The sequence below is a fragment of the Anarhichas minor genome, unplaced genomic scaffold, assembly GCF_050575085.1.
Source record: "Anarhichas minor isolate MPS153535 unplaced genomic scaffold, ASM5057508v1 ptg000010l, whole genome shotgun sequence".
Taxonomy (NCBI): domain Eukaryota; kingdom Metazoa; phylum Chordata; class Actinopteri; order Perciformes; family Anarhichadidae; genus Anarhichas; species Anarhichas minor.
In genome coordinates, this window is record NW_027466456.1 from 18,213,005 (window position 1) to 18,237,828 (window position 24,824).

General features: G+C 41.3%; 2 protein-coding genes across 4 annotated transcripts; one reads left to right on the top strand and one right to left on the bottom strand.

Moving 5' to 3' along the window:
- Nucleotides 1-286: 286 nt before the first annotated feature.
- eef1db (eukaryotic translation elongation factor 1 delta b (guanine nucleotide exchange protein)) lies at nucleotides 287-8,609 on the top strand. Of its 3 annotated transcripts, none has more exons than XM_076088476.1 (9): nucleotides 287-468; nucleotides 5,202-5,319; nucleotides 5,819-5,890; nucleotides 6,542-6,604; nucleotides 6,948-7,029; nucleotides 7,348-7,460; nucleotides 7,540-7,737; nucleotides 8,088-8,282; nucleotides 8,474-8,609. In XM_076088476.1, the coding sequence occupies exons 1-9, from the start codon at nucleotides 302-304 to the stop codon at nucleotides 8,510-8,512; spliced, it is 1,047 nt and encodes a 348-aa protein (XP_075944591.1). In that variant the 5' UTR covers nucleotides 287-301; the 3' UTR covers nucleotides 8,513-8,609. The 3 variants fall into 3 exon arrangements, with proteins under 3 accessions (XP_075944591.1, XP_075944592.1, XP_075944593.1); XM_076088478.1 differs by lacking the exon at nucleotides 287-468 and adding an exon at nucleotides 2,957-4,786; XM_076088477.1 differs by lacking the exon at nucleotides 6,542-6,604.
- A 9,977-nt stretch (nucleotides 8,610-18,586) lies between these two features.
- c6h1orf226 (chromosome 6 C1orf226 homolog) lies at nucleotides 18,587-23,950 on the bottom strand. Its single transcript, XM_076088483.1, is given in 5 exon segments — nucleotides 18,587-20,671; nucleotides 22,857-22,981; nucleotides 23,107-23,303; nucleotides 23,919-23,931; nucleotides 23,933-23,950. Coding segments are annotated over 5 exon segments (1,011 nt in total). The 3' UTR covers nucleotides 18,587-20,013.
- Between the last annotated feature and the right edge of the window lie 874 nt (nucleotides 23,951-24,824).

The following is a 24,824-nucleotide window of genomic DNA, read 5'->3' on the forward strand; positions in this document are numbered from 1 at the left end:
AAAAAAAAAAAAAAGAGTTAAAAGTACTTCTTCCACTGCTGGCTTCAACTCTTTCTTGCCCCTGCACTACCAGGTTTAAGATTTGGTAAATGAGTACACACATGACGAGGCTTGTCATACTAGGACAAAGGTTGAAAATACACAAAGTGGTCCTTTAAACTAAATTTAGTTAATCTCATTTCTGTCTTAATTATGTAAAATGCTCCACTGTAGTAGCAGTAGTAATAATAATAGTTAATATTATGCTGATCATTGAGTGTCAACAATGCATGGGATGTAACATCCCATACAGGAAACATTAATGATTCATAACTCCCCCCTCCCCCCATGCTCTAAGATCACACAACCATTGCTGCTCCTTGCTTCCTCCTCTTCCTCCTCCTCCTCTTCGTTGTCACTCACTGGCTGCAGAAACACGCGTTTTATCCGCCGGCCTGGTCCCACACCGACAAGACAAAAAACACAGCAGTAAGTAACGTTAACGCTGACTGACAGTCGGGGATTCAGTCTGGGGATTAATGTTGCGAATCATTCACGAGACATTTTGGGAAATTAATGAATATTCTGCGGTGTCCAGTCAGCAAGGGACTCGGCGTGTGTTAGCCGAAGGCTAGCAAGCGGCTAGCTGAACGGGGCAGCTCGCTCGCGCTAACGCCGACCAGAACGGCTGTCACGCCAGCTGGACGCCTGCTGCAGTGGCCGCTGTCCTACACTGACATTTCACACAAACGTTTTAATGAATACGGAGTGCGTTAGTGTCGCATTTTAAAGCGTTGCTTTGGTGTCCTCTTAAAGCTAGCCGCCTATTGACAGTGTTGCATCGTAGCTAGGACCTCGCACGAGATGAGAGGCGGCTAGCTGACGTTCCTGTTGAGGTTAGCAGGGCGCACCTCTGGGTGATGCTAGCTCTATTCAGGCTTCTGACAGCTTCTCTAATTGTTAAAGATCTTGCAAGACAGGTTTTTCTTGATGCATTAAACACATTACTGATCTATATTGAAAGTGTGTGGTTGTTTTCAGGTGTACAGTCTTTTAAGCAGGACCTGTTTTGTCATCGAATCGAAGCTGTTTTGATCAGATGTTGGGCTTGATGATGATGGTTTAGTCCTGTGAACAGGTTGTGGGTATTGTATTTAAACTCTCAAGTAAATGTAACGTTGCATCAGTTGTGATTTGCCTTGCCGAGGTGCCCTTGAGCAATCCACTGACCCCCCCAAAGTAAGTGCTATTTGAGAGCTTCAGAGGTTATTTGAGTTGACTTCCCCACAATGATTTCAATATGTGGTTATGCACTGATGTGAACATTTAAAGGGTAAAGCTCAGGCTTGAAATATTTTACCGTAGTTATTATCATCGATGTCTTCATTCGCCCTATGTCAACGTATTGTCTGTGTATCCAAAGCCTGATCTGTGTCCTGGAGCTGCATTGCAGTCAATAAACTATTTAAAACACGTCGCTGAGCGACACCGTTGCACTGGGGGACATGTTCCTTCATTTAGGTTAACACTGTCGTTTATTTTGAGTAATTCCCACATTCACCGTCCTACTGCTAGATAGAGCACCAAATGCTGCTTAAAAAAGGCCCACCGTTCAAGAGACGTATGCTAAAAACTATATGGATCAGCTGTTATAGGAAGTTAAATATAAAGACGAGAGTGTATGTTTGTTATACCTTTTATTAAAGATCTCAGTAGAATCAAATGTCAAAGTAGGAGAAATCTGGCTTCAGGGAGGGTAAAGCTTTTGGGAGGCATCCAAATTGTTGCTTGAAGTTATTGCTTAATATTAGTCTTTGATTTACGCGAGTACGTATTTTCCATATTCATCGTCATCCAGGACTGAAGGGGCAGACCTTCAATATTGTTAAGAAGGCCGGGTTTCATGTCGATGTATTTATTTAAAGAACTCTTTAACACGTAGCTTCTTTCCCCTCATCTTGCATTCAGACTTTGACAAGTGAGTATTGCTGAAAACGTTGACCTGGTTTGAGTTTTGTTTCATCCATAGTTAAACCTTTTTTGTTTTTGAAGTTCCGTAGTTTTGTAAGGTGGTGATTGTTCAATTTCTGTTTCAATTGCTTGCGGTTAACTGGATGAAAAGAACGCGTTGAGCATTTGACGCTGAATACTAGTTTACGCTCAACACCTTTATCCAGGGAGGTGAGTTGAGAGCTTGGATAATATGTTCTATTAAATATTAAAGGAATACTATATATGTGTGTATATATATACTGTATATATATATATATGGTGATTTTAAGGGTGACGTATTCCTTTAAGCAGGAAATGCCTTTCCAAAATATTGCCAAAATTCATTCCAGTGGTGTATTCGTGTTCATCAGTATTACACATGTTGAATCATTAAGGGAATGCATTTCCTGTTTTGTAACATAAGAATGTAACGTCGTAAAAAAAACTGCATTGGCTTGCACGATGTGTGATTTGAACCTCAGTACCTACTGAATGAATTAGTTGGCTTGCATGGACATATTGTGTGTCTGTCACAGATCCATCGGTGGAGTGGGATTTATGTCATCTCTTTTAATTCAACGACTCGTTAATATTTTTTGCCTTTAGACTTATGAGGCCCTTTTTTGCATGCTCCCATGTCACTGTGTCAAGATTTGTCAAGTGTCTCCACATGAAGTGTTGGTTAGACATGAGACCTTTGTTAATGTAATGATGCTGCATTATCTGCATTACTATACAGGGACATCCATTGAATATGCATTTGGTAAATGCCCTTGTAGGATGAGCATAATAATGACGCATGGACTAGTGTTATAATTGCACTGCAGAAAGCTACCGTATCACTTAAAAAGCACAAAAGCTTAAAACAAAGATGATAAATTAAATTTCCCGTCTGGTGACATATAGCTTCATAGCTGTGCCTCCTTTTTTCATATGTATTGTAGTAGCAATTAATGTCACAAATGTACTTGAACGCGATCGCCCCAAGTCATGTCTTAATAAGCAATGTTTGGTTTTTACAGTGATTTGTTTACAAAAGTAAATTGCTTTCGGAAATGATCGTGTGGCAGGAAAAACTACAACTCAGACTAGCGTTTTGTATTTTTGGCTACAGTTAGCCAACTTCACACCCAACTGGCATTTAGACTCCAAAGCATGAACGGCAGTGTTCATTTCCCCGTACTTACACTATTGAGTTTACACCATGCGAGCATAGCAGTCCCAGTTGGGGTAGAACCTATTTAGCGTCTGCTGTGCATGACTTTGTGGATGATTCTGACTCTTGACAAATCACAAACGAGTAGCTTCCATTCACTAAATATTTGTAGTTCATCTGCATGGGTTTCTTCCAGTTTCCTGCATGCTCCTTGCTTTTCTCTGTGATTGATTTGTAGACTCTGTTTCGTACAGCTCTATGAAGAAGAAAAAAGGTGTTTGGCACTAATTCATCTGTAGCGCTGGAGTCTATCAAATCAATCCCTTCGTGTATTCCTGCGTCTCTCTAACTAATCCAAAAGTCTGTACTTTGTGATTCTCTTTATTTCCCCCGCAACGGATCAAAGATGATGTCTAAGAAGACCCCCCAGTGCTCTGCACTGGATCAGTCGGAGGTCGATCAGCCTCCCAGTCATTGTCAGGTGGACCGACCTGCAAACGCAGCGCCGGGGTGCAGGAACAAGGCTGAATGCGGTCAAAGGAATGGAGAGGCCGCACCGTCGTCCCCAGAGAGCAGCAGCTTGAACGGAGACGGAAAGCGCGGCGGGAAAAGCCGCCGCCGCAAGAAACGTCCATCCAATCCCGGGAGTCGCCCCGATGGGAAGGTTGACGTGAAGACCAAGACTGAAGAGAAGCCAGACAAAAGGACCAGCCATCCACCGCCCGACCCCCCCGCTGAGTTGATTGGCCTGCAGTCCGAGCGTGCTAATGTTTGGCTCGAGCGCAGCGTCTACGAGCGAGCCGAGAGCCTCTACCAGTGCTGGTTGGCGAGCTCTTCCAACGGGACCACCAAGTCGAACCGGTCACCTTCCGCCCCGGGTAAAAACTCTCAATCTGCTGTGGCTCCATCTTCCTCAGGACCGGCGTGCCACCACGTCGTCCAGGCCGCGCGGGTGAACAAGACGACTGTCGACCAGGCAGAACAACACCGTGTCGAAGAATCCGTCCAGCCGCCGATTCCAAACTCTCTTGACCTCCCATCCCCGCCTGACCGCTCCATTGCATCCAGAACGCCCGATGAAGGGTATCAGTCTCTAGCCCCAACGCCCGCAACTCCCGTCATCCAACAAGCATCCGTCACGCCGACCAGTCGTCAGTCGATCAACGGGCTGCCCCGCATCCCAGTGGAGCTGCTGAGAGACGTGTGGCTGGAGAAGCCGCTGTACGACCGCGCCGAAGCCGCCTTCTACCAGAATCTGTACGGTAACAATTCCTCCAAGCGGTCCGGCTGCACCTCCGCTTCCAGAAGTACCGACCACCCTCAAAGCCTTGTAGAGGAGGAGGAGGGGGAGGAAGATGAGGAACTGGCGGTGGAGGAAAAATGGGCGGTCCCACAGGGTAAAGCGGACGTCTTCCATGCTCTGCTTCCTATTCAGGAGGAAGAGGAGCCGTCCGAGGTCCCAGAGAAGGACGAAATGTCGGGGGCGGGAGTCTGCTACTTCGTTCACCCAGACAGCGAGCGGGTGTGGCTGGACAAGTGGCGGTATGATGCTGCAGAGAGCCGCTTCCATGGTTGCAATGAGAGTGAAGCTCTGGTGGGGAAGAAGGGTCGGAGGCCAGAAGCAGCATCAGCTGCCTCCACCGCCCCACTGAGGGACAAGTATGACCAAAGCGGGAGAATGGAGTCGCTCCAGATGTTTCTTTCTTATCTTTCATTTTTGTTTTCTTTATGTAATCATGGTTTTTACCTTTTTCTTTTGTGAATGTGTGAACGTTTTTCTTTTGACTTCTTGTTATTTCAGTCATCCTTTTATTCCTTTTTGTCTGTTTGAAATTGTTCTGTATGGTGTTTGTATGAACCATTGTTGCCTTTTGCCAACTTCACTTCATCTAAAGTTTATTTTGTACAGTTGTGTTGGGGTGGTTTGTTTGTGGGAAGTGCAGATAAAAGAATACGTACAATAAGCCATCATTTAATACTTTACAGCTATTAAATCATTGTGAGTTTAGAGCACACATCAAGTGATTTTAATTCTAATAATAATAATTAGTATTACTTGCTCTCTCCTCTGTAGCACCATGAGTTCAGTGGACTTTCTGGCCCAGGAGAAGATCTGGTTTGACAAACCTCGCTATGACGAAGCAGAGCGGCGCTTCTACGAGCGGCCGGACGGCTCCTCACAGCCATCGCAGGTACCCGCGCTGTCTGAGAGCTTCATTGTTAGTGTTTATTCTTTATTTCTATATCTTCCACCAGGACCAACAATATTCTCAATCAATCTAGAATGAATTAGTGTGTATTGATATCAATATATCTGGTCAAACTATGACTCGGCCCTAATCTGGAGACATTTTTCAAAACTATTCCTTTAGTTTGGCTTGTTTTTGTTATTGTTTTACATGAAATTACATTTCCTGACATGTCTGTATGCACAGAAAGAGTTATGTTTAATTTGCCAGATCAGCAGTTGTATTTTAGATTTGTATTGAACAATAACTGGCAGTGTACCAGATGGTACCCGTGTATCAATACGGAAAATGAGTATTGAAACCTTTACAATATTCAGTATCGATATTTCGATACATGCGACAACACTACATTTAAATAATGGAGCTAAAGAGACTCATTTCACATTTAGTTTTTATAAAGTAAAAGATGAATCAAAGTTGACTTCTATTCATTTTCTTTAAGGACGTCGGGGCTAACACCATTCTGCAAGACATCGCCCGAGCCAGAGAGAACATCCAGAAGTCTCTAGCGGGAGTGAGTACATGTGCTGCATCGGTCTCTTATCTCACATTCTCCACTTTCACCCAGACATGGTGCATGTAGCCTGAGCACTCGAGGTCCCACTTGACCTGTACAGCACATTGCTTTAACATCTCCAGGGTAACAGGACACATGTAAAGATACGGTTTACTTCGTTTCACGAACAGTGACGACTATTTGATTTGTGTTCCTGTATTTATTTCTCTCTCATAGCCACGAGCTAGACAAACTGCTCCTCACCTTTACATGGAGTCTGTATATATTTGTGCTGTAAAAGGATTTAATCTGCCACTGCTCAATGTTCACTGAAGATTACCATCGGCGCAACCTGCTTAGAAAACCTGCCGTTGCATTAACATTCTTCTGCTTGTGTCACTATTGTATGGCGAGATTCGATGAAACATGGAAAAAGATCAACTTGAATGAAAAGGCACACTTTTTTTTTTTTATTGCTCAGCAATAGTGTGCTTTGCTGATAAACATCAGCAAGTGTGTTGAGATGTTGGTGTTATCCTTCGTAACCTCTCAGCTCTACAGCGTTTCCTTGGTTGCTTTCTGTTTTACACTCCTCACAGCACTTCACCTAAGTGGCTATTGTACTTTATTACCTTCCCTCCCGGTTTCATGCTTTAAATCCTCCCCCAGCTGAAGACTACACTGTGTAACAGAGAGTCTGGTCAACCTTCCCTGAGCCAAATGTCCCAGCCTGTAAGTGCCGCCACGCCTCGTGTGTCCCTGGAAGCCCCTCTGTTGCAAATCGCTTTGACATCCAAGCTCCAGTTTGAGTTTGTGAGACCTTTAGTCGGCTTTTAGATGATAGTTTTGTGTGGTACATGTGGCTGCATATCACTTCTATGTCTGTCAGGCTCCATCGACAGCTCCTGTGTTTCTGCTGAGATGGACACCTTGTGTTTTTTTGCGTGTTCACATATGCGGTCTGCTTAATAGTCCTGGGTGTGATGAAAGGACTACCGTTTTAGTTTGGCCATCAGATGTCGCTCTCACAGAACTGTGCTGATTCCTTTCTTTCGTTTGTGTCTTTACTGTGCAGAGCATCAGCAGTGCAGCTGATCAGGGAGAGATCATCTGCCGCATCAAGAGCCTGGAGCTGGAGAACCACAGCTTATACAAAGGTTGGTCAGTTGACGTTAATTATAGGATTTTATATATATATATACTTATAAATGAATGTTTCAGCACCGGGTCTTTCATCTGCTTCTTTATGTTATTAAATGCCATTGTCTATCTTGAATATGTTATGATTTAAATGAAAAATACATCATGCTTGTAGAGTGTTATGTATATTTAAAAAAAAAAAAACAGGAACGTGTACAAAATATAAACATTTTTGTATATGTTTTTTATTAATACATAACACTGTACTACTTCTCTCCTGGTGTATTTTTTTCATGTAAGACTCCATATTGACTGTTTGTGTGCCGTTTCTTTAGTGGTGGATGACTTGAGGGCGGCTCTTTCCAAACTGGATTGTCGAGTGTCCGTTCTGGAGAAAGCTCCTGCAGTTGTAACGCCTGCTACCGCTCCGTCAGCACCCTACACAAATGTGAGTTCATTCATCTTGTGCTTTCAGTTTGATTTCACCTCCAGTATATATTCTCACTCATCATTCTCACTCCGTTCAGGGCACCACTGCCCAGCAGAAGACCAGCGCCCCGGTTAAAGACGAGGAAGAGGACGACGATATTGACTTGTTTGGTAGCGATGAAGATGATGAAGAGGCAGAGCAACTCAAAGAGCAGAGGTTGAAAGAGTACGCAGAGAAGAAGGCCAAGAAGCCTGGCATCATCGCCAAGTCTTCCATCTTATTGGACGTCAAACCTGTAAGTCCGCACACTCAACGGATTCATTCAAAATTCAATGTCTCCGACAGGAGCTTAGAGTCATAGATAAAAAAACACGATAATATAGGCATAAGTTTCAGAATCTGCTTTATTGGCCAAGAATGTGGAAACATACAGGGAACCTGATTCTGTTTTAAATTGCTCTCGATGCACTTTGACACAATTCCAAGAACAACTTACAAGAAGATAAGACAACAAAGATTGGTTAAAAAAAAAACAACAGATGCATATACAATGTCTCTATACACTATCATTTTTCTTGAGGTTTGATACCGACTCTGTGCCCCCTTTTTACCTTGTGTTTCATCACCTCCCCTGCCTTCTTTCAGTGGGATGATGAAACTGACATGGTGAAGCTGGAGGAGTGTGTCCGCTCGGTGGTGGCTGACGGGCTGCTGTGGGGCACGTCCAAACTGGTTCCTGTGGGTTACGGCATCAAGAAGCTCCAGATCGCATGTGTGGTGGAGGACGACAAGGTGGGAACGGACATGTTGGAGGAAGAAATCACCAAGTTTGAAGACTATGTAAGTACTCGACAATTAGTTATTCCAATTATGACGTCACTCTGTCCATAATAACTTGGCAACAACACATTAGTGAATCTGCTTTTCAGGCACTGTCAGCACATTGCTGCCATCCTGTAATGAAAATGAGGCTGGGTCAAAAGCTGAAAGATTGTAGTTCACTGAAGTTTTTCCTTTTTGCTCTGTTTCAGATCCAGAGTGTTGACGTTGCAGCTTTCAACAAGATCTGATTCCACTGCGTCTCTTTCTGTCTTTCGTCATGCCTCGCTTCTCTGCTGATTGTGTCAACGGTTAATAACATTAATAAAAACAAACTCTTGCACTGAAGCTATCGTCTCATTGTTTAGTGTTCTTGTCCCGAGTTTTAAAAGATCAATTCCCACAAATGACACAAGCTTACCTCTCGTGGGCACATGCAGTTTAATATGTGAAGTTTTTTTCAAAGCGTGCTTCCACCTCAATACACTGAACACTAAAAAAAGAAATCAACATCTTACAAAACAAGGACCAAGTAACTCTAGAACGACGACAAACCTCTGTGGACGTGCTTTTTACCAAAGAAATTAGTCTGAAGTTCAAATTGAGGTCTGTGATTGGTCAGAGTTGCAGAGATATTGTTTCTGCAAAGTGGCTGTTTGATATTTTTTTTTTTTATGGCTTATGACATTTTCAACATTCCATACCATGTGTGCATATGTGCACCCCTTTCAACTTACGTTTCATCACCTCCCCTGCCTTTTCTAGTATATACAAGAGTGATCAAGGGTGGGGGCCTGTGTAGTGGAACATCCTGTTTCAGGCCATGGTAGTAAGGTATAAGAGGTACTTTATCTGTGTTACAACAGACATACATATATATGTGTATATATATATGTATATATATGTATATACACATATATATACGTATATACATATATATACGTATATACATATATATACGTATATACATATATATACGTATATACATATATATACGTATATACATATTTATACGTATATACATATATGTATATATATATATATATATATATATTCATATACATATATATATATATATATATATAAAGAATATCAAGTTTCTATTACACAAACCGCAAGATACATTTGAGGATGTATGTTAACGTTAAGTTCAGAGCAAAAGTACAAGCACTTAAGCATTTACACAATATACTAAGTAGAAATTTCATATATATATATATATATATATATATATAATGCTATATTATGACTTTTTTCGACATGCTATAGTATAGCATGTCGAAATAAGTCATAGTATAGCATTTCGTATAAAGTCATAAATAGTCATAGTATGGCATGTCGAATAAAGTCATCATATAGAATATTGAATAAAGTCTTAAAAAAGTCATAGTATAGCTGCTATACTATGACTTTTTTGACTGTTTTCGACATATATACTATGACTTTTTTACGATCTTTTTTGACATGTTATACTATGATATTTTTCAGCATAAATTGTATGCCTTTTTTTACTTTTTTCGACATATACTATGACTTTTTTCGACATACCATAAAAAAACCTGACCTCCCACTAACATTCGGGGAAAGTTAGAAAACTCTACGAAAAAATTCACTCGTGCAATATCAATGAAACTGTTAAATATCGATATTTCCTTTGTGCAATGATAGAGATTCAACGGTTACAGTTATATTGTGCTTTGTAACAGTTTAATAATCTATCATAGGTCTAGCTTGTTTTGTTGTTTGCTGATGGTTCTTGTTATTGAGAATGAGAATTTGTTCATTGACAGTTTGCTATATACTGTTCATTCTTTTTTTTACCTATACATGTTCGAAGTAAATATATACATATGAAAGGAAACATAAGGATTGCCACTGTCTATTCATATTCATCAACAATAATCCCATTACTTTATGACTGTATGAGTCGTTAAGCCTGTGTGAGATAAGGATATCGTTTCATGTACGGCCGATTGGTGCGTCACTTACAACGATCCCGCCGCAAGGAATTGTGGGGCGGAATTATCTACTTTCCTTTCTTAAAGGAAGGTCCAGTATTTCCTATGCTAAAGGAGCCATTAAAGGAAGCATTGAAGCACCTTTTCTTAGCATTTAGAGAATTCGAAGAGCTCTTATCGTGGCGGCCACTGAGATACTTCCAGGTCATTCCTAAGCAAAAAGGACTATTTGACCGCAGCCTGGGTCAGGTGGTCACTTTCTTGAAGATGTAATGATATCAGCTGCCCACGAGATGGAGCTGATTAGCTGAGTATGATTGACTATGGCTTGGTCGCAAATGTTTTCTTGGTATTATAGACAAAGGTATGTGTAGGTTTGGTAAACAAAGGTAAAGGTAATAAATAAAAGGGCAGTATGTGGTGAGTACTGACAGTGAGAGCCACACACAAGGACACACTGAACACCACTTTTTCCATACAATCCCAGGAAGAAAATGATCTAAATCACTCTGTTGTCAAGAGGAAAATGCTCACTATACTGCAGTGTGGTTTGCAATGTTTTGGGCCAACAAAAAAATGTGTCCTCAGACCAGCATGTCACTCTACAGTACTGGGACCGTATACGGACATTACATTTACGACACTGTTTGATGTTAAATCTACCGTGACATGTCTCTTTTGCAATGAATTTTTGCGATGAATGTTTAAAATATTTCAGTGAGTGATAAACTTTGTTTTTGAACTTTTTAATAGAGATATATAAAGTGTTTAAAGGCGCACAAAGAGACCATGAAAGAGACAGACACAACATTAGCCTATAAAACAAGCCGACAACCATGCTAGAGGCTGTGTGAGGCTGTGCTTGAGCGGAATGCTAACACTCAAAAAGGCAACGTTTAGAGGGCATGTAAACATCTTTAACATGCATTCTTACATTTGGACTAAACACATAGCACAGCTTAGACTATGGAAATGTCAATAGTTTTGCAGGTATTTAGTCATAAATCAAACAATGGACAATTTTGACCTGATGATGGCGCTTCATGAAAAAGGTATTAATATTACTCCTGAGGGGAACGTGAATGTCTGGAAGAACATTTTTTCATTTTTCATTCAATGCAATAGATATTTCAGTCTGGACCCAAGCAGTGGACCGACCAACTGATATTGCCATCCCTAAAGCAAAAAAAGAAGCAAAAAGTGCATATTGACATGTTTATATAACAAACTCAAATTGGCAGGCCCCAGGTTAGCGTCGGGCCACTTGTGGAGCATCTGTGCAATCTCTAAGTGAGACGTGTCACACTGCGTGTCAGTTTGTTTACGTAGATTTGTCACTATGGGCAGCCTGGTGTCATTCATAAAGCAGTTAACCTTTTCCAATGACGAGCAGAGAAGTCAAAACAACAGGTCAGCTCTGCGTTCTGCAGCATTTAACATCTGATTTCCTCCATGTGGTAAAACACAAAGTACACTCCGCTCTCTTAAAGCTGCCCCAGCGGTGAGTGAATTAATTAACTGACTGTGCTGCTTTTTTGTTGTTTATTTTTGTGAGGCACTCGATTATTTGTAACTCAGTTCCTCAGGGAACCCGGGCTAATGGAAATTTAAAAAAAGATTGCATTTATTTTTTTCCCCCTGTGGAAATCTGATTCTGAAAAAAAGACATTAATTTGCTTTGGAAACATATAAAACAATCATACTTAACTGACACGTTTCTGTTTCTCTTCCCCGAAGAAAAAATAAGCTTTAAATCGTTTAAAACACTGCATTTAACGGCCTGTTAAAATAACTGTTTTTGCAGTAAAGCCCCTGTGGCCTGTTTCATTGCACAGAGAGATGTAATGTTGCCTCAGTTAACAGCCTGTGTGTCTGATTGTCTGTCTGTCTGCACATCCCACCACTCCCATCCTGTTTAGAGGGCTTTCTTTTGACAGCCTCCTCCCATAAAGGAGGCCCCGTCTGGGGCTTTGAGAGGCTGCAATAGCCCCGTGTATTACAGATGGATGGATGAGGTAAGCACAAAGGAGGCTGTAAATTAGATGTACATAGCATACCCTTTTTCCTGAAGACTGACACTGTGTCTTGGTCAGCCATGCATGAACAAAAAAACTAAAGTCAAAGTCAGGCAGGAACACTTGGGCTGCGAGAGACAGGAGCAATTACTGTCCGAGAGATAGAGGGAGGCAGGCAGGATGAGATTATGTGAAATTATTGTGAAATTATTGTGTGTCTTGTTTAAATTACAAAAGATTGGTACAAATACTGATTTAGAATGGTGGTTCTGTTATACGATCTTAATAAACTCCTGCCAACCGATCAAAAACAGGTATTTATTTTGTATTAGTATGGCAGATAGAACACACTGCTTTGTGCTGTTTCGTCGCTTATTCCCCCGGTTTTGTTAATAGTTTGTACAAATTGAATTGCTTTCCCAGGCTTTGGTAGAACACGTGATTGTTGTTGTCAGCTATCAGCAGCAGCTTTAGTGATTAGATTGTGCTTGTAGTGTGTGGATTAGGCTGGATTGAGGTGCTAGATTGGCTCTCAGGGTTGTCCCTCTCACATACACACACACACACACACAGGGCCGCAATCTTTCCCCATGACGATCAATAAACCCGATAGGAACTTCAGGCAGCAAACTCCTGAGGGTCAAGAGTGCTGCCCGTGTATGAGAGAGAGAGAGAGAGAGAGAGAGAGAGAGAGAAAGAGAGAGAGAATGGGAGGGTGACAAACCATGGATGTGTGTGTGTGGTAGAAATATCATAGAATAGAAATATAACTGTTACGTAGCTAACAGAACTAGCTCACTGACACAACTAACACTAACGTCAGCTAGGTAGCTAGAAGGGAGTAAAATATGTAAAATGGTGGACATACAGTATATGGCCTGACTGTTGATTCAACTTCTGTTTCATAATGATGCAAACTAAATGATATTCACTAAAATAAATTCAATATACCTTTAAATTACAAAATGTAAGGCTAAAAACAGTTTGCTTAATTGGATTCTAAATCTTGACAACATAAATGGTACCAACTCTGAAACACACAGATTCATCCATGCATTCATAAATAAATAAAGGAATGTTTTGGCTTTGTTTACACATAGTAATAATTACAGTTACATAACAACAGTCATAACTTAGACATGCTTGATGGGACAGTTCACCCCAAAAATCAAAAATACATATAATTCCTCTAACCTTTAGTGCTATTTGTCAATCTAGATTGTTTTGGTTTGAGTTGCCTAGTTTTGGAGATATCGACTGTATATATTCCTAAACTAGAAAACTCACCAAAACAATCTTAATTGATGAGTAGCACCGCAGGTCAGGGAGCAACCTGATTAAGTAAGCTTGAAGCTAGTAGTAGCTACAAACTTAGGAAAGACTTTCCACATAAAGGTAGCGATAGGTCCAAAGGTTATCTGCACAGCGAGGACGTTTTGTCTTCGAGTTCCTTCTTCTTTTGATATTTATCCGTCTCTTACTCTACTTCCTCGTCTGTATTTACAGTCACAAACAAGAACAGCTTAAACTGATAAACTGACTGTAATCATTACACCGTTAACATTCATCTCCACATCTGGCGTTTCACCTCGGTGAGCAGACTCCCTTCGCTCTGTCTGGGCGGCAGAAAGCATGTGTGTGGAGAGAGAGAGAGAGAGAGAGAGAGAGAGAGAGGTGGCTTTCTGTCTCATAACATAATACAAGTATTAAATATACATTGCATAGATATAACAAACTCAGACAGAGCCTCACACTCAATATGGGGGCTATTTCTTACAGCCACAAAGAACATTTTCACCCTGCTCTGAAAACAGCTCATCGAAGAGCTGTGCTAATGTTGCTTTCAGATCACTCTCTGCTTGGTACTCGTATAAATATCACTATGACATAAATAACAACACGTCTTGGAGCATGAAGAAGAATGTACTTACGCTTTACAAAGTATCTTACAGAGCCAGTCCAAGTGTTTTCGGGGCCTTAAGTTCCACACTGGATCTTGTTTGGAGGACAAAAGGTTGCAGCACTTTAACGTCTGTGGGTTGAATGTTTCCGGTCTGTTGCACATCTGACCATGGAAACGTTTTCACTGTTTTTCTCTGCAGTAAAATTGTTTGACTTATCTTCCGCCTCCCGTCATTTCCAGAATCCAATTGGATGCATGTTGTGGAGGCCACGTGCACAAAATCACATGCATGAGCCCTGTTTGGAAGTGGGAGCGAGGTGCAGGTACTCCTTTAAGGATTTGTTAAACCAGGTAAAACTTGTTCAGCACTGCGTCATACTGTGACAAATGTACATCTAAAAAATGCATATGAAAAAAAATAGGATATTAAAATGTTAGGATACACCCTGACTTCTTCACAGAAGTCTGTGCTCATTAATTAATTCCACGTAATCAAATTTAACCCTTGAAAGATTTGAACAAGTCCTCTTGGAAGTTTTACCCCATTTTCCGTTCCACTAAGAAACATACGAGATTACAGAAGCTCGAACTGCATTTCCACTCTGGTTTTCAAATCCTTCGGGGCCCGGGGTGAACTCTACAGATTGTACACATGAAGTTCAGTTTACTCGTCATGATTAGCACTACTCGGCCAGAAAACCCCTGGATAATATCTTTTAGGTTTCTGAAGAGACTTTTCCAAAGTTTGAGTCAATAACCCCGATGACGTCATAGTGATGTCATCAGGGTTATGTTGGTTTTGGATTGAAAACAGAATTTTTGTGTTTTGTGTTACGAACTGGCGGCGTGGAGTTTGAAAGTCTTGAGCATTGACTTGTCAGGAAGGGTCTAATGAAAGATGCTATTGAGTTGCATGATGGGAAATGAAGGATCCAGTGTCCCTGGAGCTTGACTCACGCTAGGGGCTAAAAGTCAGGACATTTCGGCCCCTGATGCTGTCCGCTGCAGAATTTTTGGGTAAGTGTGACTTTCAGTTTTGGGGAACTTCTCACAAATAAGCCAAATTGTTTAAACAATGTTAGGCGGCACAAACTTCATCCAGCCTTCTAACTGTGCCCCAAACTTGGTGATTTATTATGCAAAGAAGCCTAGATTCCTTTGTAAAGAATGAATAAATGCATCATGTTTGAATTATTTAACGGTGACAAGACCTGTGTGTCTTTGCTGATTGGATGTTTGCACTGCTGTGGAAGTTGGGTAAATAAAACAGCCTCATCATGCAGTCGTCTACATTCTTGGATTCTTCCTCCATCTTATTCCTGACGGGCTTCGGCTCATCTCGACACGTCAACAAACACGAGGCCGGCGACACACGGATCTCCATGAATAAGGACAAACACAGATGAATTAAACATCAGAGCAGCTTCCATTCTTGAATCCCCGCCACCGCCGTCTCTCTGCGTTTGGTTCTCTAGAAACAGACGATCTATCAAACAGAGGCAGGACACACAAGGGCCCATCTATACTGAAGACTCACACTGACTGGAAAAATAACTGTCAAGGACATCAGCTTCGTCAAAACAGGAAGTGTACTGGTGGGGCTGAGTGGGAGTCTGGCTGCTGTCGTCGCAGGAACGAGACGAAGGAAACGCATCAAAGACAGGATATGCCCGGAATAAATGAAGAGAGGCTTTTTCTACGCAGAGCAAAAACAAAGTGACATTCATCTTTAAAAAGACGCATAAACACACACCACAAAACAAATCATGATTAGGTCTATTTTTTTTGTTTAAAATGATTACAGTCATTACAGGAGTTATTACATCCCCACTTTAAAAACAGATACATTAGGAAGATAAAACAAAAAACAAATATTCATTCACTTTGATTTGTGTAGCATATTCGCATCATGGGTAAATACTTAAAGATGTAATTTGCAGCACTTTTAGAGTATAGATCGATAGAAAGTCCCGGGTTTGCCTTCCGTCTGTGCATCGGTGTGCAGTGTTTAACTTCCTTCATTCATCACAATCGCTGCAATGATGTCGACTGGCTTCACAAAGACAAACACACACGATTCAACAACATAAAATATAGAAAGCTGGACCGTTTTTCTTTTATCAAATTAACCGAGGCAACTAAATAACACAGCTTGCCATAACTACATTCTATGACTGAATATCAAAATAAATCACTTTCCTTCATTTGTTAGAGCAAGACCCAATTTGCATATTCACAGAGATTGTAAAAAAAAAAAAAAAAAGAGCGATAGAATATTTCCATAAAATGTACACCACTGTTCCTTCATCAGAAAATACAATACAAATCGACTTTAGTGGTTCTTAAAATATGCACGACAACTGAATAGAGCTGCTCCGATTGTCTCAAAAATGCATTTAGCTTCTTTTCTTTACACTTTGCTGAAAGGGAAGAAACAAGGCATTTCAGACAGGCCGCCGCCCTCTGAGCAACCCTCCATCTCATCTTATTGCTTTTACCATCGGACTAAATATACGCAGCTGTCGTCAGGCGGGAAGTATGCCTGTTTGGTTTTGGTCGGTTTGGTCAAAACCTCTCCGATTCCTGGATTCTCCAGGTGTGTAGCAATCATCTGAACGACCACAGTGGTATTATATGTGGTTAAAATACATCTGAGATTCAAATGACAGATCACGAGATAAAACACGCTTTAAGGCCATGAAAAGAGATTTTGTGTGATGGGGGTCCAACATGAACCGAACATTTCTTTCCAATGAGAGAATCCCGTATTTTTGTTTCTCACTGCTTTAAAGTGGACTCAGTTGAAACAAAGGTGATGTCATGTATTTCCATGCACCAATCAGGAATCACCAATATTGCGAGCACCGTCAATCAAATGTGATCAAACCAGAGCTTTTCAGCATCAAACTCTAACTAAATAACACTTTTATTTTGAACTTTAACTTTGATTGTTGTCATTAATTAATATTTAATGTTGAGAAATCATTTGAAACCAGGTTTTCAAGGAATTTAAATTTGTACTGAGGCATCAAAAATATTTAAAAAACAATTTCAATATGGGTGATTGGTTACGTTTTGGTGATTATCAGTATCAGATCATTTAGTTTAGATCTCTACTCTTGGTTGCTTCACTGCATTTATTTTCATAATATAATTAAACTCGTTCCCCCTGAAGGGACACTTCGCCCAAACCTCTAAATATTCCCACTGAGGTCTTATCCAGCAGATTGTATTGTTTTGCAGATATCCACCGCTGAAACATCTGCCGCCCCAACACAGTAAAGATATGACGTTTGAAAAATTCAACAGCAGCGTTTGTTTCCACAAACAGGCACTCGGTACATTCCACCGTCCTGAGTGCATCTAAATCAAATTAAACTCTTTTAAGTTGAAGATAGAAACGCAGTAAAAGGTTTGAGGATTGCTCGACGCAACCATTAAGGAAAATCATTTTTTTTGTAATTCAGTTTGTCCTGTGGGTGCCAGCTGTTTTGCTTCTGCTTTAAAAGTAAATGGGGACATTTGCAGTATGTAAGAAAGAGACAGGAGACAGACTGAGAGAGACAAAGCTTCCTTTCTCTAGCAGTCCAGCTCCACATTCCTCTCATTCTGCCGGGCACGACCTGACCGCAACTACAGCTGGCCCTGTGTCTGTCTCGGTGTCTTCTGGGAAATGTCTTGCCCTTTTTTTTGAAGTCAGGAACTCCCTGCAAGGACACAGTGGTCACTTATAGAGGCCACTTGAGGATATCTTTTAGAAAATCGGGTTATTTTTAGGGTCTGGATTCGGCATCTGCAAGCTTGCTTTCCATGTGTGTCAAGATGCTCAGATAATAGTGTAACTTTGGTTGTGCTAAAACAACCATTGCAGCCTGATCCTTTCGGTGACACAGTGATGAAGTTGAAGCATATGGACTGAACCAAAAGCAGGTTATTTCCCCGTTAGTGTCAGCTGACCTTTGAGCAGCTGCTCACATCTGACTGAGTCAGGAGAGTCAAGAGATCTTAAACAAGATGTGAATCGCTATTAAATTGTTTAAAATGCTTCAACTTTTGGTTAAAACTTTTTCCTTAGTCGAACAAGTGAAAATAAAAAGAGAAATAATCACATCTTCTGTATGAATTATTGCTTCTCTTTTTCCCCCCCACACAGTAACAATAAGACAAAAACAAACACTTTCTGACTGAGCTGCTAATTCATGTCTTTGGTCTGTCACTTAATGATGTGCTTGAATAAAATACACCTCCTTCATCTCTCTCTGTTGACAGCTCATTATCTCCTCTGTCTTTTGCTCAAAAACAACGTTTCACCAGCCCGCCCCTCCACATGCCGCCCGTCCGCTCATCCATCCTTTCATCCCGACTCGCTGTCAGTTTTTTTCGGGGGTGTAATAAGAGTCTACGTTAAGTTCAGCCAGACAAAGGAAGACTGGAAGCCATTCTCATCTTGGACCAGAGATACACACATGTAAATAACCTGGTTGCTCGGTTTTGTTTCCACTAATATTTGCCGAATTAAAGATTTAAGATGAGACAATTTTTAACTGTTGCAAACGTACACTACCTGGGGTCAATAGGTAAAGTTTCAATATTGGTGATTATGATGTATTTTCGCAAAAGAAATACTCTGTTTCTTGCTGCCAGAGCTTTAAAAGGTCCCTTTAAGGGTCACAGTCCATGCCAAAGGCCTGTGTAGCATGAGACAAGATCTAAAACTCCAAAAAGGGGTCAGAAGTGATGTAATATGAATGAAGCTACGGGTCAAAAGGCTTCCAGTCCTGACAAACTCTGCGGGATATTTTGTGATGACTGAACTGAAAGCGAACTCCCCCAAAAAAAACAGTCCATCTCTAACACATCCGCATTCCTTCAGCCTCTCCCGCTCGTTTCCACACTGGAAATACTATTACACTGATGAAAATGATGCTAAAACTTAGTGCTCTAATTATATCAAATGCAAATTACATTTCTATATGACACATGTTAGTTGCGGTTTGTAATTGGTTTCATTGTAGCAGCTTTTGTATAGTATGGACTACAAAGTGACAATCATGAAACAAATATCCCTTTAAATGGCAAAAAAAGTGTCTGGAAATCAATGGCATGATAATATAATAACTTAATGCTGATAAATAATAGAACAACCCATACATCGATAGTTGTAACGTTTAACTTTTTCAGGAAGAATGAAGTATGAAGTTGTTTTTTTACGATCGCATTTCATTTCATTTCGATTACATTTTCAGCCCATTTAAAGGGATATTTCATCACATTGATTACATTCATTATTGCATTATCTGGTATTATTGCATTGTTAAAGCAGACATGACACGTTATAAAACCTTGGAAGAGCTAAAACATGATAAATAAGACTATGATGATATAATTATATTCCTTATTAGTCATGTGTTCTATGGTTGAAATGTTAATATTTGAATTCTCACTGCACCATCAGGAACCCTTACCTCCAACACGTTTTCGCTCTGTTGCTACTCCTTCATTATCTGGTGCTGGTCAGCTCTGTGTTCCTATCATCAGGGAGAAGCTGGTAGTGTCAGCTATGTTGGAGGACCACATTGTACATGACATTTAAACTCATCCACACATCTAAAAAGATGCAAAAAAGTAAAAAAAAAAAAAAAAAGCAACAGATCCGGCCCCTGCCCGGATTCCCGGAAGCCCTTGTTCCCTTTTCTTAAAGCATACCCTGGAGCAGGGAGAGTTAAGTATTTCAAAGTGGCAGTGAATGTTTGATCCACAGTACTTATTATCAGTCTGTTTGAATTACCCCTTGAGCCGCTCGCGTTGGAATTAAGAGCAAAACATTCAAACTTTTTGAGACATACTGGACTGGTATCTGACTCTGGTTGTGCTCGTTACTCAAACGACAGCAGGTCCGGGTGGGACTCTAAATCATCAGTGCTCCCTCCGGTGCCTTTACTGCAGGGGGCTCCGTTCCCCAGCGGGAAAAAATCCTCGCCCACGCTGATGCGGCAGGAAGTTTTCCCCGAGCAGGGTGTGGAGGCCAGCCGGGAGTCCGACCCGGATGCCTTCTGCCAGACGTCGCAGGGCTTAGCTCTGGGCTCCAGGGGGGGATCTTTGTTGATGAGGTCTGGCACAGAGCGCTGCAGCTGGGGCTGATGCTCCTCTTCGCCTCCCACAGTGCTCCCGTTTTCCACTACATCTTCTTCTTCACCTACCACAACTTTGCCGTTGCTTCCTTTCGTCTCCCAACGATCAGCAACAAATTTCTTCTCTGCTGGGCCTGGAGGCAATGTGAGCTCCTCCGATCCCTCGTCCTCCTTCTCGCCCCGCTGCTGCTCCTCGCTGTTCTTCAGCTCCTCCTTGGCGATGAGGGGCGCCTTGTCGGGAGAAGAAAGGAAGGAGGATGACTCAGCAGGGTCCGGAGAGGAGACCACGGGGTCAGAGGAGATCATCATGTCCTGGGTGGTCTTCAGCGCCCGAGGGAGGCGCTTCTTCCCCGATGGGGGTGGTGGGTCCAGCCGGGGGAAGGAGTCAAAGGAGGAGATGTGACTGGAGGAGGAGAGGATAAATTGGGAGGTGGAGAGTGATGGGGAAAGGAGGAGAAAGCGAGAGACATAGAGGCAATTAGTTAAACGGAGGTCAGAAGTAAGAAGTACCAAAAGTTCTGGTACTGGTACACATGCTGCGTTTAAGTGTTATGAGGTCTTATTAACCTTGTTCTGTTTTCAAAAGTGTACGATCATCTTTTTTCTACATTTATTCTTCTTCTCATGTAACTCTCGGAAAGAAAGCATGGGGGCACCAGGGGTCATTGCAGGGTCGTTGCAACTAGCCATCACATCCATGTACAACCAAAGTGAGAGCTATGTCGGTATACTTGGAACAAAGGCAAAGACGTTCCCAGTGGGTGTTGGCCTCCGCCAGATTTAGATAAGTGGAAGATAATGGATGGATAGATGATCGTTTATCGGAGCTGACGGGGATGCACTCAAAGACAATTCATTTCAATAAGCACTGCTGTGCAGTCTGAGAATGTGAAGAGCACAGAAAGTCAGCTCTCAGCTCCATGTGTATGAACAATAGGCTGGTGTGTGTGTGTGTGTGTGTGTAGTAGGGGGTCTATCAGCTCTGTGTTCCTATCATCAGGGAGAAGCTGGTAGTGTCAGCTATGTTGGAGGACCACATTGTACATGACATTTAAACTCATCCACACATCTAAAAAGATGCCATTAGATACTAAAATCCGCTACAAAATGGTGGAGTTACTGCAATAAATCAATGATTTCCGCAATTCTTACCTCAAATACTAAATCGGAAATACCACGGAAATTACGTCTTGGGCAGTCAAAAACTGGATACATTTTTAGTCCGTCACTATGGATGTCTTTTCTCTAAAATGCTGCTTTGGGCTGGGTATGTTTACCTCAGTTCCCGGGTCACTGTCATCACTGAGTTTGTATTTTCAATAATGCTGGATTGGTGCATGTTCTTATACGAACAACACAGGCTTCACTGTCAGTTGTGCCGTTAACTGGGAGAAGTTACGAGGCAGTGGGATGTAGCATTAGCTGCTCGTCTTGTGTAACGTTAAAAACATCCGAAGAGGACTTTAAGTATAAGTTTAATAACACTTCATGGATTTTATTGTAAGGCATCTGAACTTAGACTTCAACGTCTATGTAATTTGAACATCTTTATCAATCTTTGTATACTGCTTAGTCTTGAAACTTTGATGGATCGTCCAATTTTATTTCTTTATCCTCTTTTCCAGTACGACTATTGATATCTAATGGGGGAGGATCTTTACGGGTACGTTTTGGCTTCTAACCTCTCTCATATTGATTTTTCCTGAATTTCATGCATCCAAATCTCTGATCATGTCATTAACCATCCGATACTGGAATCAATTCAAAGATAGATGAGGTCTTGCTCCTTTCATTTTCAGTCGATTAAAGAAAAAAAGAGTCCACTGCATCACTTGCATCCAGGTTTCAACAGTCAGTCCGTCATGAGCTAAAATATCTCTCAGCTCCACTCGTCCGAACCAGTAAAATAATCCTCACGCATCATCACCGGTAAATGAAACTTAATCTATTCACATTGCTGGAAATGACTTCTGCTTGATCGATCTTCAGGAGAGACAACAGATCAATGCTTTCTGGAACAAATCCCCAAATACAGACAACACAGAAACAACCTGGAATGTATGTGTGCGCATGTAAGCGGGTCATGAATACACAATTAAAAGGCATTTACGTTTCGACTGTACAAGAAGATGAAAAGTTTCGTCTTATTCAATTTCAGACGTCTCACAGGAAATGTTTTGATGTGTCATTATTAATTCAAACCACATTTCACAGGAAAAATCTTAAATCATTCACCTTTTCTGCGAGCTATAATATACAGTGATAGACATTTCTCGCAGCACAGGTAATTCAATATTTTTGCCTACAATAAGATAATGTCTACCAGTGGCTATATCATTAAATTGAACGAGTGAAAAGTTCCATGAATTTTACATATTCACCCTAAAAATAAATACATACAATACAAAAGTGCCACAAAATGATACATTTCATCAGTGAGGTCTTTGAGGCACAAGTTTGCAAATTCATTTAAGATGATCTCAGGTTCAGGTTTAGGGTTGAGATTAAGTTTAGAAGAGGATAAGTTCTAACGGATCACGTACTTTCTTCACAACGCGCACATACAGAGGAGATATGTGTGTGCGTACCTGTTTGCAGTGGTCTGGTTGAGTTGGTCCATACAGCTCCACACCGCATCAACGTTCTTGTTGACCTCAGTGACCCCGATGTCTCCGAGGTGACTGGGCTCCTTTCTTCTTAACAAGTCGTTGACCTCAATGAAAAATAAAGAAAGACAGAAATCTGCTTCACTGACGAAACACTAAAGACATTAAAATTAACATTACAACCCAAATATCAAGAGGAGAAGAGGAGAACTGCTGCTTGTGCTGTGCTCACCTTTGCGCCGACAGCCTTGCCCAGATTAATGGCGTTTTTAAGCCTCTGTTGGCCACCAGAGGAAGGAGAGTCGACAGAGCCGGAGCCCAGGTTATGATTGGCTGATGCTGGGGAGCGCCAGGTTGAGGGCTGGCCCGACCTAGAGGTCTGAGGACTCTGCTGCTGGGCAATGGAGTTCTCAAACATACTTTGATCAACTGTGAAAAAAGGAGAGAAACAGGAGAAAGGAAGGACGATTAGGTAAACACAGAACAGGACTTAACAGAAAATGTGCTTCTGATTTTAACAGCACATGTTGTTTGAAAAGCTTCAAGCATTAGACAACACAAATGGGATGTTTGCTTTGAGAATGAGATGCAAAAAACTCAGATCTTGAAGGCAAGTGAAAGGAATACTCCACTGAAAATACAGCCGCTGTCCTCCACAAATTAAGCAATCTATAAACCTTTAAGGGCCCCATCTCGAGCCTAAAGGGGAGCGAGTATTTGATAGGTTTTAGTGGAGTATTCCTTTAAGTGACCACGTCATGTCCCTCTGGCTTTGCTCCAAACAAACTGACGTTGCATCATCACATCATGTTTCATTTAATGAGAATGCATACAATGCATTTGGGGCCAGACGGCAGTGCAGTAACATTGTATGTCATGAATCACAGAAGATACAACAAAACGTAAGGCATTTGCAATGACACATGCACATAAATAGAAACACCACCAATGGAAATAAAGCGGAAGTTGACCAAAATGCAGGATGAGAAACAGCAAAACATAAAGGGGAGCTCAGGTGAATCCACTTAAGATAGAATATCTTACCTCTTGGAGAGAAAATGTTTCTCGGAAGGCATTTAATGAGACAGACAAAGTATCACATTTCAGATCATTTTACCTCTAAAGATGCAAATTATTGAGCTTAAAATGCAGCTGATCCATGTCTTCCTAGAAGAAGACAAGTCATGGGGAGGTCATAGCTAAAAGTCTTGACCTGCATAAACATATCTGAAAGGTACATTTGTCTTGGCCAGATTAATGTAGAGGAAAATATGGCCAATTGGAATCAGGTTGAAGCAGCCAACCTTAACTTCACTTTGCACATACAAGCATTTCACTTGCTGTACCAATCAAGAGATCTACAAAAGCACATTAGCCAGAGGAAATGATATATTATGGACCAACGTGATACAGAGGGCATTTAGAGTAACTTCAAGGAGGGAGGGAGGGAGGGAGAGAGAGAGACACAGAGACAGAGAGAACAGAGAGAGAGCTGTACATTTATTTTACAGGCCGCAACATGCAGGCACTTATTAATGGGAGTCGTCAAATCGATTGCTACAACAGAGAGGTGCAAAGTGAAACAACAGTTGATCTTGCAATGAATGTAATTATATCGTAGATTGTGTGTCTTTGTGTTGTTTTGCTATCTTATAATGTAAAGAATATTGCGTTTGCATCCCCACTGTGTCAATGCAGCTTCTTCTTTTCTTTTTTTCCCCCACACAGTACTGATGCATGTATGAAGACGGCCTTAGTGCTATTACTCTTCTGTAAAATTGCACTGCATTAGAAAATGTAAAGGACTGCATTGGTCGTGGGTAAGATGAGATGTGATCCAGTTAGTCCATTTAGAATAATACATTTGAAGCAAAAACTGCTAACTGACAGTAAGCAACCCAGATATCTTGGAGAGCCCCCATTTTGATGACTCCTTATTGAAATGACCCA